The sequence below is a fragment of the Bos javanicus genome, chromosome 3, assembly GCF_032452875.1.
Source record: "Bos javanicus breed banteng chromosome 3, ARS-OSU_banteng_1.0, whole genome shotgun sequence".
In the NCBI taxonomy this organism is placed as follows: Eukaryota; Metazoa; Chordata; class Mammalia; order Artiodactyla; family Bovidae; genus Bos; species Bos javanicus.
In genome coordinates, this window is record NC_083870.1 from 80377796 (window position 1) to 80395106 (window position 17311).

General features: G+C 41.3%; 1 protein-coding gene across 4 annotated transcripts in view; it reads right to left on the reverse strand.

Annotated features, from left to right (window-relative positions):
* Positions 1 to 5570: 5570 nt before the first annotated feature.
* The window catches only part of AK4 (adenylate kinase 4), a 160383-nt gene continuing 148642 nt past the window's right edge, over positions 5571 to 17311 (reverse strand). For all 4 annotated transcript variants that reach the window (XM_061411717.1, XM_061411715.1, XM_061411714.1 and 1 more), the window contains 3 exons: positions 11182 to 11354; positions 8268 to 8386; positions 5571 to 6983 (listed from right to left, as the gene is read on the reverse strand). In XM_061411717.1, the coding sequence (XP_061267701.1) occupies positions 6869 to 6983; positions 8268 to 8386; positions 11182 to 11354 (407 nt within the window). In that variant the 3' untranslated portion in view covers positions 5571 to 6868. The remainder of the gene's footprint in view (positions 6984 to 8267; positions 8387 to 11181; positions 11355 to 17311) is intronic.

Below are 17311 nucleotides of genomic sequence, written 5' to 3' on the forward strand. Positions count from 1 at the left end.
GTTGGCAAAGTAATGCCTCTGCTTCTTCACTTTAGGATTCAGGTAAAAGAAAAGCCCCATAAAGCTGCCAAGTTTCAATGCAGATGGAGAGATAGGTACCCATCCTCTGGTCCTAAGGCTTCTACTCAGAAGCAACACCTTCATTTCTGCTTACCTCTAGTGGTTAAAGCATATTATATACCCAAATGTTAAGCCAATGAGACCAAGATATAAAATCCTCCTAAAAAGTGAATGGTTTGAACTTTAAAATAATGTCACACATTGCCATTAGGTCCAGTTCACCTTTCAGGGACACGGAAGCCTGGAGAACAAGTTGCTGTGTCAGCTGGCGTCTGACTTCAGCTAACGGAAAGTCCCTGCAGGAGATAGGAGTGGGAGAGGTTGGGAGAAGCCAGGGCATGTGCCCCTGTCCCTGTCACAGGAAGACTCTCCTTCAGAGGCTCTGTTTCCTCTATACCTCAAGCTCCCACCAGGGAGGTCTGCTGGACTACTGCTTACTGTTGAGTAAGCCTGGACGGGATGACCTTAGAGTCAGGCACTCTGATCCAGTCTCCTTACCTGTAGGATAGGATCTACTTACATCATCCAGTTACTTCAAAAATAAAGAATGTCCATGGAAATAGGTAAAAAGTAAAGTACTGTAAAATAAAGGAGTTTGAAGGTAAACAAAGTGAGGCAACATAGTGTAGCAGAAAATGAGACTGGGGGGGTCATAAATCTTGGATTTGGGGTCTTGCTCTGCCACCAACTATCACATTATCCAGGGAACACTACATTCTCTGTTTTCCCCATCTTCAAAGTGGAGAAAACACTGTTGATAATGGGAAGGTTGCAGAGTGGCATAAATGAGAGCATTTGTGAAGGTGTGTACTGCCAAGTATAAAAGGCTATATAGAAATGTTAAATGAATTCACTAGTTATAAGCAGAAAAAACTTTATTTCTATCAAATTAAAAAGTTTGAATCAATCTTCAAGCCAGATAAAATCATCAATAACACAATTAACAGAGCATGTACAGATTAGACTACAGGTTTAGATACTTTGAATTAAGCACATACACCAAAATCAAGAGGGCTGATAACTTTCACACTGAGGAAAAGCACTGACTCATCGTAAACACACAACTTCTGGGAAAATGGAGCTGACATTTCACAGGAGAGTAAACCAGAGGCAAGTTGTCATTAGGTTAGAGAACTGATTTGAGCTTGAGAGGAATCACAGTGAAATGCCATTGTAATGCAACAATTTCCCAAGATCTACTCATCTCAAAAACAAGAATCTATAAAAATCAGTAGTACAAATTCTCATAAAACTAGGAAAGCCCTCTATGCCCTGACACCTTGGAGCTGACATAAAGATTGAGTTTTCATTTTTCTTCCCTTTATTCTTCTCTAAATGAAACACAAAACTTTGTCCTTATTTAGCACATTTCTGTCTCAAGAGAAAGGTTTCATGAAGTGATATTAGACACATCAACCCCAGTGAGAATCTTCAAGGTGCAATGCTCTTTTGACATGTGTTTAAACAGGAAATCTTTTATTTCAAGAATGACACTGTGCTTTCTAGAATAGCCTAATTATCACCCAAGAAGGAATGAATATATCCAACACTACCCTTCCCAAAACACACACTACCTTTCTTTCTCTCACACTCACTCACACACACCAATTTAGGGAATTTCCTGAAGCATACAGATAATGACATTTATTTTGGCAAGAACTGTGCAATTTGTTAAAAGAAAGATAAGGTATGGCATTTATCAGCAACTGTAATTATGTCTCAACAGACGCAGGAAGCAAATTTTCCTCACAGTTGAAATATGGCTTCACAGTTCCCCGTCATCTGGGTCTTGCACACGTTGCATCTGCAAACCAGACTGGGTCAGTTATATAAGGAAAGGGACCTTATGACCAGACCACATTCCCACATTAAAAGGCGTCTGTTACTGGGTTCCTCTTCTGAAACACCGAACAGACAAGGAAGTTGCTGAAGATGGAGGGGAATAGAACACAATTCATACTATAGACATGACTCTATCTTATGAATTGCCTTTCTGGCAAAATTACTGCAGCAAGAAAAGATATTGTCTATTAAGTGAAAAGCAACACATGAAATCCATCAGGTAGATATGAATGCCTCCAGACATCCCGTGACCCAGCAGAGGACAGACGAAACACCGTCCTCTGCATATGCAGTGTGCGGCTACCGCCAGGACCCGCTGATGCCCACTTCCTGTCTTGGCACTAGAGCCAAAAGCAAAGATTCCAGGTGGGAGCAAATACATTGTTTTACCTATCCATGAGAATAGGGAGCTCAAACTAGAGAAACATATTTAAAAAGCCTTTTTGAATTTCCTGATTAATCCCCATATAGGAAAAGGTTAAGTAAACGAGCATTTCAGTTTTAAAACACAAGGAGGCAAGATAATTGAGATAATACTATTACTTAGGCTAATTGTTGAGGATTTAACTAGATAATGGATGGAGTGCACATAGCACCAATAAACAGTGACTACCAAGCCCTTTTGATACCTGAACATACTTGGAAATTTGCTGTCTTTATGATTTAAGCAAAGACTTCTCCCTCCCTTCCTGCTCCCAACACACACCACAAGCGGGTAGTTAAAACTTCTTTAAACAAATAACCGAAATCAGATACTGAACTCAGTTTCCAGTGATTTAAAAAGTATAAAGACTCTATTTATGGGTTTACATAGGCATCTTTCTATCAAAGTTTATCCTGTCAACAACCTATAGGGCTTCCCTGGCAGTCCAGTGGTTAAGACTCCGCACTTCCACTTCAGAGGGCACAGGTTCGATTCCTGGTTGGGTAAGTTCTGCATGCTTCATGGTATGGCCAGAAAAGAAAAAAACTCAACCTAGAAATGGCAGGAAAGGCCACAGCATCACCTGCTTCCCAAGAATCCTCCATTGCCTGTGCCTAGTCTTTCCTTTTCCCCTTCCCTACCAAAGAGAGGGGCACACCCTGGATGAAGCTGGAGCTCATGTGAGCTGAGCTATCGGAAGGTATTGAGAGTCACCCTGGAGAAGGCAGGTGAGGTGGGAAGCCATTCCTGCCAGAATTGTGAGTGATAAGCAGCGCCACCACATCAGAGGGCAGGCAAAGACGTGGGCTTGGCCTTCAGGACGATGTTAATGATGCAACGTCACACAGGGAGGATGACATTGCAGTCTAGGATGACCCTGGATTAGGAGCTCAATCACCACCTGCTCACCAGCTAGCACTGTAGGAAAGATCAGTTACTATGGGGGCCTTGTTTGGGGGTGGAGGCAAGGCAGTCATCTGTTCTGATGTCAGGGAAACAAAGTATTGAATAGTGTCTGGGGGGCTCCCAGGAGTCTAGGGGAGTGTGTGAGCACAGTGGCTGGGGTGGCGCAAGCATCAGGGTCCTTTCAGGGACACAAAACCATGGACACTGAGAGAACAAAGGAGGACCATGAGCTTGCTGCTGCCACAGAGTAGCCTGGACCCAAGCCAGGCCTACTTTGACAGCCTTTCATTTTACTTATGTACAAAAGTAAAAGTCGCTCAGTCATGTCCCACTCTTTGCGACCCCCGTGGACTATATAGTCCATGGAATTCTCCAGGCCAGAATACTGGAGTGGGTAGCCGTTCCCTTCTCCAGGGAATCTTCCCAACCCAGAGATCGAACCCAGGTCTCCCACAAAGCAGGTAGATTCTTTACCAGGGAAGTCCTCAATTTACTTATAAGTGAGCAGTTATGGATGATCAAGGGCTCAGACTCTCCTCTAGCAGCTTCCTTTGCTTAAGCAAAAGGGAAAAAGGAAAAGGAACACTCTCACACAGAGGTGGATGTCACCAGAGTGAACCCTGCCATTCTGGATGTGAGGCCACTTGGAAATACAAGCAAGCTCAGAGCCCTGTGTTGCTTGGGACAGGATGCAGGTAGTCAACATCTAGGAGCAGAGCCAGGAAGCCTGCGTTCAAGTGTGTCTACACTGCGCGTTGGGAGAAGCCAGGGCACGATGCTTTACTCTGCCGACCCTCGCTTTGTTTATAAGCATGGGATCATGCCTGTCTCAAAGGATGCTGGCAAGATTAAATGAGATGTTTGCAAATGTCCTAAAACTGTACACATATGACACTCAGCAGGCCTTCAATATATGGTACCTATTATATGCTTGCTTTAGTGTTAGAGTATATGAAACACAGCAGTGTTTTCAAGTTCTCAATAAGCAGGAAGCTGGTGGGGATAAGAGAAAGCAAAATGAACGCAGAGCTGGCTAGAATCAGAGAAGGAGGGGATATGTAAGAATTTTAGAAACCACCCAAACTACTCTTTGTGCCTAGCTTTGATGGAACCTCACGTGTGGCAGTAGAAGGAAAACTAAATAGGTCCCTTTAATTTTATCTTGGTCAAAATATTTTCAAGAAAATTTTATTTATTTTAGTGTAAAATCATTGAAGGAAAAGCTAGACTTTGTTGAAGAAAACCAGAAACATTTTTTTTAGGCTATCGAACATCATCAAACAAGCATCATCTTTCAAAAGCCCGTGGGAACAGTGTTTGGCTTTCATTATGGTCTCACCCAGCAAAGGTGACTGCCCTCTACTGCGGGCAACCTCAGAAATAGCACACACTATTGAGAGGCATTGAGCAACACTGACACTGGCTTTAAGTGTCTATTTTGCTGGAAGGGAGAAGGGAGGGGAGGATGAAGGAGCAGAGTATTGAGTCAGGGATCACCTATGCCATTTCCCATACTTCTTCCCAAAACTCCAAAGGCCATGATTACACTGGAGCATCTGCTAAACATCAACAGAAGGGAGGAAAGTTTTGAAGATTTTTCTGCTTCCAAAAAAGCACACACTTTCCTCTCCTGAATGATCCCTATAATAACCTTAACTTTCTACTTTTCCTACTTTATGGAAATTGTCTCCATGGCAAAACTACTCTAAATTGTGCAATTTTTCTCAAATAAGACTTGTTTTTCTCTATGCCTGGTTCCCCTGGAAACCTGAGCTGTATCTGCATGTCTGGTTTTTACCCTATCCCCATCAACTGGCATTCAAACACAACTCTTTTCAAAAGTCACTATCATGCACCGATGTTTCACAAATCTGAACTGGGCATTTTAACTGCATAAACCTAGAAAGTAAATAATCTTACTTCACTTGGATTCAGAGGATGAGGAGGAAACTGGTCTGTGTTTCCACTAAGGTAGCCAAAGAACATTCACATGAAGGGACAAAGCGAGAGGGACTGGCCAGAGTAGGGGCAGTATTTGTAGAGAAGATGCATGGCTACCATTCAGAATCCATGGGTCAGTGAATGACTGGAAATTCACTGTGACATCTTCAGAAAATAAATAATGTGTTCCAACATCACCTATGCTGAAAGGCTTTTGTTTTCTCAGCAGTATCAAGAGTTAGACAGAAGTCACTCCTGGAAATACTAAAGGACCCTCGCTGGTACAATCACGATGCATGAAGAGGATATCTATTTTTAAGGCAACAGGAATAAATTTCATTGTCTTTCCCAGAGGAGGGCGAGCATTAGTGGCCACCAAGTCTGGAAACGAGGCAAATCCTTAATAAATGGTTTATTGATGCTACATTCTAATGAATGACAAAATAGTGTGATCTATATTTCTAGACTTAATGGCCATCCTATAGAAAGCATCTTTGGAATAGAATAAAAAATTACAATTTTATCAAATCCCATAATCATAAAGCTGTCATCATGAGTCTAGGCACAGGTAGTGCAACATTTCCCTTGACCCCACAGGCTCCATTCCCTTTACCAACTATTTATAATATGCTTGAGTCACTCACACGAGAAAAACACTGTCAGCATCAATATTTAGCAGCATTTTCAAAATATATATTTTTTTGTCTTCATTATAAGCTAAACTATTCTTTCAGTCCAGTAATTCCATATGGTCTTATTTACTTCTATACATAAGATACAATCTTTTAACATTTATGGAGGTGAATATTTCCCAGTTTTTGAGAGTTCCCCAAAGACTCTTAGGGTTTTATTTTGCCACAATAAAAGAAAGGAGCGGTGTCAACTCATGAGAGTCAGACGAACAGTTTAAGTAGACCCTCCACGCGGTTCAGCTCCTGGTGCATAGAGAGACTGAACGTCGTCCCCCAGCTCTCAGCTCTCAGACAGGAATTTGAGAGGGATAAAAGCAGGAACAATATTACTTAATAGTCTAGGGAGGGAGAAAACAGATGTCTAATAAAAGTAGTAGAAGCCAAGTCCTTTCATTCTAGGATGTATGAAAAAGAGATTCAATGGAGCACGGATACAGAGAAGGCGTCATTCCTAACAGGAAAAAGTGAACTGTGGACAGTCACTCAAGGCCAGAGAAGCAATCACTGAGAGCTACTGTTTCAATCCCACTGTCACCAGGAGGGCACATGCCAGAGAAGCAGGGACAAAGGCAGCTAGAGCCCCTGGCATTCTCAGGCCTCCTGGTGCTATGTTTCAACAGCCTTTAGGGGCTGGGGAGAGCCAGGGAGCACCACCGTCATGTGTGAAAAAGCTATTATGGTAACAACCTGGCTGTGGAAAATCAACTAGAGCTTGGGTGATACACCGCTTGGAATCCAGCCTGTGTTGCTTCCTTTCTTATAAAGAACTTGAGACATGTGCAGGGACATCTTAAACATGTGTAGGTGGCCCCTCTTTTAGAAAGGCAGAGAAGAGCCTCGTCATTAACTCATTCTATTCATTAGTTTTCATGTCTGTTCACCATTTAAACTAGAAAAGACACTGCAAGCTATCTCAGCTAGCTGCTAACTGGGGCATGGCACCAACACTACACATACAGTTGAACAAATGACCATATCTTCCTGGTTCTTCCACTGCGCAGGCTCAGTAGGCTTCTTTGGACTGAACAGGTGTGATCTTGTTCGAGAAAAGCGTGTAAACATAGGGCCAGATTTTGTTAGTCTCGGTTCCTGAAAACTGGTGGAGCACTCCTCGGCTCCTGAAAAACAAAGTCCGACATACAGGGCATTTTAGGTTTCCTTTTGACATGATATCAGCGCAGATGAAGATCCTGGGTACAATCTAAACGCAATCTCCTGGTCTATGTCACACATCACTGAGTCCCAAAACCAATGTATCAACACCCCCAGTTCGGTACAACTAAATAAAGCCCTGTCCTCTGCAATTCTGGCAAGCTTGATGTCATGCCACCTTTTCTTCTCCTTTAAAAACATGATAACATTATAGGGACAACCCCAAATCTGCCTCAATACACACAGTGAAAAGCAAATCAGTGACAAACCTTGCTACTCTAAAACCTTTGTTATAGATCATGAAACACAAGATGTATCCTAATAAATGGTCAAGAACTTCATATCTGAAGGCTGGCTAAATTATTTGGGGGCTACAAGATCAGACAATGATTAGAGCAGAGGCTGCACACTGCTGTCCTGAATGCTGTCCATACATGGGCTTTGTTTGGCGTCCAAGTTATTAAAAATTTTTTAGGGAATTGCCTGGTGGTCCAGAGCTTAGGACTCGCTGCTATTACTGCCAGGGGTCCAGGTTCAATCCTTGGATGGGGAAATGAGATGCCACAAACTGCAACATAGCCAAGAATTTTTTTTTTTAATTTTTTGGCCAATATATTATAAAATATGGGATTTTCTTCTGCAGAGAAAGCCTGACTTCTGCTTCTTTTGAAAAACAGGCTCACTGGCCACACTTAGCCTGAGTGCTTCCATGGTGATAATGGGCTCGAGCAACAGAGGAGCTGTCTAATTCAACTGTCACTCAACTGCCCAGCTTGACATGCCTCCCACCAGGTTTGACACTCATTTCCATCACCTGCCTGGCCCCTGTAGTTACCTGAATTTGCAACCTGTGGTTTATAGCTTTAGTTTTTATTAAACTCCCTCCAGACATATCTAAGCCAAAAAGTCCCTTCTAATCTTCTATCCAAGTCATATATTTACATGTGGGAGTATCAAAATGTAAACCATTATTTCAGTCCCTTAAGACAATGAAAATGTCTAGATGCAAGTTGATAATCGCACAGAGATGATCAGGCTGTGGTCCTTATAAGAGTTTAAGCATAAAAACACCAGGCATTCTTGCCCATGTACACACCAGCATTTCATCTGACTTCATCTGAGAGGTATTTGGCCTTTCAGGTTTGTCAAGCTTAAAGAAACACCACCCCACTGCAACCCACTGTCCTTCCCGTGAGGAGCCACACCGTTTCAGCTGGCCAAGTGGCATGGAAACAGGGAAGCACACTCACTTGTACAACTCGATGACGGGTTTTGCCACATCCTTGTACTGCCTTAGTCTGGCAGCAACTGCTTCAGGTTTGTCATCCTCCTGCTGGACCAGTGGCTCACCAGTGACGTCATCCATGCCCTACAGATACCAGAGAAAGCAGCTAGTATGGCCAACACTTAAGCCATTCCATACGTAAAAATTTTCCTGGGCAAAACTGTACATTCACCTTTGATTCCCACCACCTGATGAGTTAGCCCCAGGGGACAATAAAAACGATGAAGGTGGTTGAAAAGCAAACAGCACTAGTAAGTATGTTAAGCTTTTTTCATAAGAGATGAAACATTAAATCTTTAAGACTTCTGATATTTCCAAACATATTCCACTGCTTGATAAATGACACCTTTAATTCATAGTTCAAAATTCCATCCCACTTCACCCAACAACAAAACAGCCACTAGACAATGTCACTCTGGTCCTCTAAATATTCCTAAAACTAGCTTCTTTCTAAAGCTTTAGTTCTTAAAATGGAAAATGAATGTCTCAAAGAACCAAATGGCTTCCTTAGGAAAAACACTCATCAAAGAGAAGGTATGTCAGGCCTGTTTTTGCTACTTTCAAATTCTATCACGTAGTTCTTCTAAGATTAAACTTACTCAGGTTATTTTAGCAAATCAAATAATGACATCTAAAGTTAGAACAAAATAGGCATGAATCATATACCCATGATAACCACGAACAAACATTCTGGCAACTGAAAAACTGTAATTTTAGAAAATCTGATTTTTTGGTGTACTTTGACTTCCCCGGGAGCTATATCTGCATACAAAAGCAAAATGGACCTCTCAGAATTTCACCTCCCATGTCCACGGCTATTGGACTACCAAGGCAGATAGTCACAGGAAATCAATCTGTCAAAAGGCAGAATAGAGCAGAACTCAGGCATAGAGCAGAAGGCTCAGGCATTCAACTGGATAATCCAGAATTGGCTCTAAGTTTGAAATGCACTAAAATTCCAATACAGCACAAAGCCTTAAGTATGTAACTTACACTTAGAATTTACTGGTGAGCCACATAAGTATCATGTGTATAATACAGGGCTGTTACCCTGATGGAACAGGAGAGATGAGGGGTGGGAGAAGGAGATCCATCACTCATTCCTCTCCTTTATTTTACTTATTGCTGCAAAGCTCAGGAATCATTTCCAGGACTTCAGAGCACCCAGAAATACAACACTGCTTCCAGAAAGAGCAGAAGGATGCTAGGACAACAGCATCTCTCCCAGGGAAGCTTGGTCACAGCAGCTGGTTGACTTGGCCCAAACTGGCACTTCCATTGCTGTCTTTGGAAATAGCATTGCAACTGCAGTGCTCTTTTAGGGGTACCCAGGCTTTGGAAAGCAACTCAAATTCTACAAGAATCCCCACATCAGCAAGTCTAAGGAGGGCCAAAATATGATGTATTTGTGTTAGATTCCAATGCCAACTCAGAACCCTCTTTTCCTCCTTATCCATTTTCCCCCCATACTTGTTTTTGGGGATGGAATAATGGAAGGGCTCTACACAGGAATTCCAGAATAACGTACATTTTTAAAAGAAGACTTCAAAAGGAGACTACTGCTTAACCTAAATGAAAAGGGCTTATAAGAACCTAATGATGACTTAAGGAACTAGATGGTATCCATCCATAACCCCGTGAAGTAGTTTTCTATAGTTGTTATTGACTATATTCAAGTCTATCCTAGTCCATAAACATTAAACCAGTAAGACACAATAGCCACACCTTTCACATTTAGATAGGGACAAGTAATACTATATATTAGCAAATAAGAATGATCAGACTGAACTAATTCATGACTTTACCAGGAGGAACAGTAACTCTTTAAATGAGTTTACCAAAAGTTTCTTTAACCATATACCTTTACATGTACTTAACTTTATGCAGACACATAGTTATTATATTGTGAAGTTCTTTTAAAGGGCAATCTTCTTTGCCTTTGGCTCTCTCTCATCCCTGTACATCCTCATGCTCACTTCTCATATGACCCCACTCACTCTAACCCTGTGCCTTACTCTGCCCCAGCCCCAAACACTGGCAGCCCAGGATAGATCCTTTGTATCTTTATCCCTACTTTTATGAAGCTAGAGAGCACTTATCACCATGTAAACAGATATGCATAAATAAGGGTGGTCATGGTTTTACAAAAACGGAATCATTCTGCTGTTCGCATTTGTCATTAACAACACTCAGGGGAAAATATTACTCGAGGCCAAAGAATATAGTAAGTAAAGCACTAGTCCCTCAGTTGCATCCAGCACTTTGCAACCCTATGGACTGTAGCCCACCAGGCTCCTCTGTCCATGGAACTCTCCAGGCAAGAATACTGGAGTGGGTTGCCATTTCCTTCTCTGGGAAATCTTCCCAATGAATATAGTACTAACTCAACTTTCTTTCTACTGACTACATCATATTCCAAAATGTGATTATTGCCAAATTTATTAAGCCACCCCTAGAGATGAACGTTTGTAATGTTTTCAAGTTTTATTTTTCCCATTACAAACAGCACCAAAATAAGTCTCCCTGTGTACATGACCTTACCTGCTAGTGCTTACATTTTCATAGACTGCACTCCCAGAAGTGGGGTGAATGAAATATGTATTTAAAATTTTTAATGTACGTTGTTAAGTTGCTTCTCTAAAAGATGATTAACATTTCATATACCTAATACAGATAACAGTACCGTGTTCCCAGATCCTAACCAGCAATAAAAGTGTTAATTTACATTCCTTCATTACAAGTGAATGATAATTTTAAAATATTTGTTGGCTATGTATATTTGCTCTTTTTGGAATAGCCTATTCATATTGTCCCCCCACTTTTCAACTGAAATGTTTTACCTCCTTGTCAACGTGTGAAAGTACTTTGTATACTCTTACATGTACATGAGGTGGGTTGAAGTCCAGGTTATATACCCTTCCACTGGGAGGGTGAATCCAACGTCGGCTGAGGCGATCTTTGAGCGTTTCGAATGGAATGTTCAAAGTGATCACTAGATCCAGGTCACATAGTCTGTCCAAGGCTTCAGCCTGAACTAATGTTCGAGGAAAACCTAAATGCCAAAACAAAATATATCATATGCAAGACACTTCCCAATTCTAATTAGCTGTTGGAATTATTTTCAGAGACAGAATAATCAAATCTGCACAAATACTACCCAGAAAGGAACTTTAAAGTCAGGAATTTATATCGACTTCAATAAATTGAATATGAGCAGAAAATATGCTACTTTATAACCTAGCTTCAGCATTTGGAATATAAAACATTAAGGAGTCACATGATAAAAGCAAAAAGTACTAAAACCTAGACTAGTCCCAGCTCTGGTGTAAGCTCTGCTCTTAACTACCTGTGTGACCTTGGGCAAGTTGTAACACCTCCATTTCCTGTTCTGTTAAAGAACCAAAGGACAAATTTATATTTGTGTCCTTCTAGTTGTAATAGCTTGTGTGTGTGTGTGTACTAACTTCAGTTGTGTCCAACTCTTGGCAACCTATGGACCACAGTCCGCCAGGCCCCTCTGTCCACGGGATTCTCTAGGCAAGAATACTGGAGTGGGTTGCCATGCCCTCCTCCAGGGGATCTTCCTGACCCAGGGATTGAACCCATGTCCCTTACATCCTCTGCATTGGCTGTCAGGCCCTTTACCACTAGCACCACCTGGGAAGCCCTTATAATAGCTTAAGAGTATATTATTCTTAGGTTACCACTAAATACACATACACACACACACACATACACATTTTTAAAATCCAAATCAATTAAAGTACAACCTTTCACTCAGACCTTCATTTGAGCCTGCACCTTAACAGTAAGATGGGCAGAATTCCAGTCTCAGAAAGAACTGATGCTTTTGAAACCATATGGATACTGCAAAACTTATAAATTCACCCTACTTTGCTAAACGTGGGGAAATAAACTGCAACCGAAATTTGGACTCACAGGTATTACTTTCTTTTTTGCAGTTAGCTGATCCCAAAATATAATGTTTTCCCCATCCACTTTTCCCCTTCTATTTGTCATGAAGTGATGGGACCAGATGCCATGATCTTAGTGTTTTTAATGTTGAGTTTTAAGTCAGCTTTTTTACTCTCCTCTTTCACCCTCAATGACAGATTTTATTTTCTTGGGCTCCAAAATCACTGCAAATGGTGAGTGCAGCCATGAAATTAAAAGACACTTTTTCCTTGAAATAAAAGCTATGACAAACCTAGACAGTGTATTAAAAAAACAGAGACATCACTTTGCCAACAAAGCTCCATCTAGTCAAAGCTATGGTTTTTCCAGTAGTAATGTACAGATATGAGAGTTGGACCGCTCTCAAAGAACGCTGAGTGCCAAAGAATAGATGCTCTTGAATTGTGATGCTAGAGAAGACTCTTCAGAGTCCCTTGGACTGCAAGGAGAACAAACCAGTCAATCCTAAAGGAAATCAACCCTGAATATTCATTGGAAGGACTGATGCTGAATCTTTAACACTTTGGCCACCTGAAATGAAGAGCTGACTTATTGGAAAAGACCCTGATGCTGGTTCAGACTGAAGGCAAAAGGAGAACGGGATGGCAGAGTATGAGATGGTTTGATAACATCATTGATTTAATGGACACGAATTTAAGCAAACTCCAGGAGATAGTGAAGGATAGAGAAGCCCGGTATGCTGCAGTCCATGGGGTTGCAAAAGGCTGGACATGACTTAGCCACTGAACAATTCCCCCTCTAGGCATGGACCTGCTTTAAATTTCACTCCAGGTTTGGCTGGGATAGAACTACACAGTAGTATCTTGTTTCTAAACAGTTTGTCAGTTTGATCTGTTGTTAAAAACCTGACTGTATCCAATATCACTTAAAAAAAAAAATGTCCTTTAAGTCTTAGTTAGGTAAAAGAGCCAGATGGATGAAGAACAGGAAAGAAAGTATAATAGAAGATGCAATATTCAGAAGAGAAACTTTTAAATCCCTTCAAAAAGGACACCATCCCATCTCTACCCTTTTATCATTAGAAGTAACAGGAGAATTTTGAAAAGATGGGTCTTCCTGGCCCTAAAACACTTAACCATCAAAGAACTCCTTTTCCTATTATAGGAAGTCAGTTATTCAAACATGAGCATGCCACATCCTGTGTTACAATCCCCAAGTTGTATGAATGCCAAGGTGATATCAGAGTGTTTGTTCAGTTGAATATGACAAAACCCACCCAAAGTTGTCTCTATGCCCCTGCTCCAGGTAACAACCTCTGCAGAAAACTCTCTCCAATGCTCCCTTCAAAGCCTTCCTTATTGCCCGTCTATAAGGCCAGGCCCTTTTCTCCAAAGCCCATTCCTCCCAGGCTCCTCATCCATCATCTTTTGCATATTCTATTACCAGGAGTCTGAGCTAAGTCACGGATGAGATTCCTGATTCCTTGTTCCTGCATGTTCCGTAGCTATAATCCAACTCACCTCTTTGCACAGCTTCATCTCTGGGCTGCCCATGACACCATTTTCCTTATCTACACTTCCCTACAGTTGACTTTGGCCACATCAACTTGCATTCAGTATTGCTCTCCTCAGGCCTCACTACCTTTGTATCAAAGATACCTCTGCCTCAGGGCCTTTGCACTGGCTGTCCTTGGCCTAGAATGTTCTTCCTACAATTCCCTGAACATGACTGTTTATCATTTGAGATATTTGCATAAATAAAACTTCCTCGGGGAGACTTCTTACACTAGTATATTTAAAATAGTCCCACTTCCCTCTCGTTATCTTATTCTATTCTATTCAATTTTTCTATTACTTATTACTATGAATAATTTCCGAGTATTCATGTTTATTTTCTATCCCTTTCTCACTCACTCTCTGAGAAATGGGACTTTTCTGTCTTGATCATTCTTTACGCTTTTGCTCCTAAAATATTAACACTGATGAGCAACTTAGTACAGGGCCTTGAATTATTTGCAAAGTTTATGCCCTGATGAACTTGCTTACAGTATTTTGCAAGTTCCATGAGAAATTATCCATTACCTATATCTTACTAAACTCAATAACTGGTCTGCAGTCCAGTGTAAGCCTTCATCACAGTAAGTACAGAAATGAGAAAAAACATTTAGGAATTTTATAGGATTTCCACAGAGTAATTTTAAAGCTGTTGAATCTAAAATTTGGGCTTGAATTTGGTGGTTTTTTCCTTTCAATTTTTCTAGTAATTTGTTTCTATTGTATTTGGCAAGAGAACTGTTCTGCAGTGGACTGGGAAAACAAAACTGGAGTTTCACAACAGATAGTTTATTCTAGGCTTTCCCTGGGGCTTCTTTTCTAATTTCTCCAGTAAAGGAAATTACCCAATGGCCCAACTTTCTTTTCTTAAATTTGATGTTGCTTATTACAGAATCTTGTAAGAGATTAAGTGGTATCTCTTTGCAAAGGGACACAGGAACAGAGAGAACCAAACCCAGGGCACATTTCAACTTTGTTCTTATGACAAGGAAAGTGCAAGTTCAAGCAGAGGCGAGGACAGACCTATCTTGCAGAGCACGTCTCAGTTCATCAGCTATCATGAGCCTAACCCAAGGTAAACACATGCTCCCACCAGGCACAAGAGCCTTTCCAGTACTAGAGATAGCATCAAAAGAGACTGTTTTCCCATCCTCATTTGCTGGCCTCTTGTCATCCAGTATTCAGGCTGGCTTCAGCAGAGAAATAGGTACTTCTAACCTTGCAGTCTAGGCTCCTGTGCCAATAGCCACCCAGCTATATCCTCTCCATCCTCCCACACTGACTCTCTGGCTAAGCATCCCCTTCACATAAAGGCACCCACCTGCTGGGAAATGATGATTGGAAGTATGTTCATGGTGCTTCTGCAATAGGAACTGAGATAAAGTGTTTTCAAAATAGAAAAAATATACATTGCCTTTAAATAAACTGCTAACTAGATTTTTTTCAACTCTCATAATTTCTGTTAGATCAGATTATTACTACCTGGTATTTGAGGAAGTAAAAGATCAAATCATATCTGCCTAAGACCAAGTACGGGGTGGACACCTTGGCCTTAGCCCTGGAAGGTAGCACTGCCTGGCACACAGTGGCATACTTCTTTAATTAGTCTTCCTTATTTGTAAATAATTTCATGAAATTATATGACTCTCTTGAGCTCTGTAAACTAAATATGTAGCCCTCTTTCTGTTATGGAATGGCTTGATGACTTTAAAATCAATGCATTAAGCAACTTCTCTTTTGATTTTCAAAAACAAACCGACTTTCTGAATTGGGGTTTCATAGCATGTGAGTGTGGACTTCCCTGGTGGCTCAGACAGTACAGAATTTGTCTGCCAATGCAGGAGACACAAGAGACACAGGTTCAGTCCCTGGGTTGGGAAGATCCCCTGGAGTAGGAATGGCAACCCACTCCAGTATTCTTGCTTGGAAAATCCCATAGACAGAGGAGCCTGGGCAGGCTACTAATCCATGGGGTTGCAAAGAGTCAGAAATAACTGAGCATGTGCACACACGCCCTTATATTGAAGATGTAAGCAACACTTTAATTGAGGAGTGTGTACAGAATTTTAGAGATCACTTACAGACCTGAATTCTCAGTCACAGTCCCTGGGGCCTCATTTTCCAGCAACACTTAGCTACTACCCTGACAAGAAAATATTGTTCTTTATCCTTTGGGTAGAGCTGAAAAAAGCCCTAGGAAAGAAGAGGCAGCTCTAAGAAGAGCAGTTCCCCCAACAAATAAAAACTCACATCTTGGTTAAACTTTCCTTGTCTAATGAGGGTAGAAGGCAGTCTGCTCAGCTCCCCTAGAACTGTTTCTGAGTTTTTTGAGGGCCTCTAGAGGAATTGGTGGGAAATGGAATCGTGTACAAAATAAGCTGGATTCACCAGGAACAGATTTCAAAAACATGTTGGATAGTGCCAACCTACTGGGCTCTCACATTCAGACCCATATTTAATTCCTCTTCTGAGATTTTCTAACACTTTGGGGGGTTGCTGGTTGCTCTTTGCACTTGGCCGTAGTTACAGCTCAGCACACAGACTCCGCATTCTGGTCCCCACCCAGGCACCAGGGAGCTCAACTCGGCCACAGCTGACAGCCCAGGTCTCAAGTCCTGTCTGTCACTCTAGTTAGCCACAAGAACAAAGGCTCCATGGAGTAGGGGAGCAGTGTTCATCTGTCTACGAGATGATTAAAATACGAATATCCTTCAATCTACAGATCCTAACTTTAAGGCTTCAGGACAGGGACTTCCCTGGTGGTCCAGTGGTTAAGGATCTGCCTCCCAGTGCAGTGAATGCATGGTTGTTTTTGTTGTTTTATAAATTTACAATTTATATATAAACCATGCTTACTGCATAGAAAATCTGTAGCTAGTATATACAGACCCCCAAAATGACTTGAGTATTAGTTGATCAAAAAGCCCCACAGGAAGCACACAAAATTTCATTATAGGAAAAATGGCATTTAAGAAGTAAAATGTTATACTTTACAAATTTCCATATCCTTTGATCTATTGAAAAAGATGATTTTTTTATGAATCAATTTTAAATTTCCCTGTGATAAGTGAAAAATTTTAATATATGCACTTAATACTTTTGGGAGCATTGAAACGAAGCCTTAATATTACATGGTCCTGAGCATTTTGTGTAATGATGGCTCCATCATTCAAGCTCCTGAGATTTAGTCCAATGGCAACAATGAAAACAGTCAACATGCCTGGTTACAATTCTCTCCAATATCACCCTTTAGGTCACTTTCAAACTTGAGCCTTCTCAGCCTGTTTTTCTGGGCTATGCAGGTCTGATCCTGGATGGGGGAACTAGATCCCACAAGCCACAGGGCAACTACTGAGCCGGCGCACTCTGAAGCCCCCACATGACAAATAAAGAGAAGCCTGCTCGTCGCAACAAAAGATCCCACAGGCTGCAACTTAGAAGGCCCAATGCAGCCAAACACATAAATCAATGGAGTGGATAAATAAATAAAAGGCTTCAGGCCATAAAACAGGAAATAGTATTCTAAAAGGCAGCATGGTAG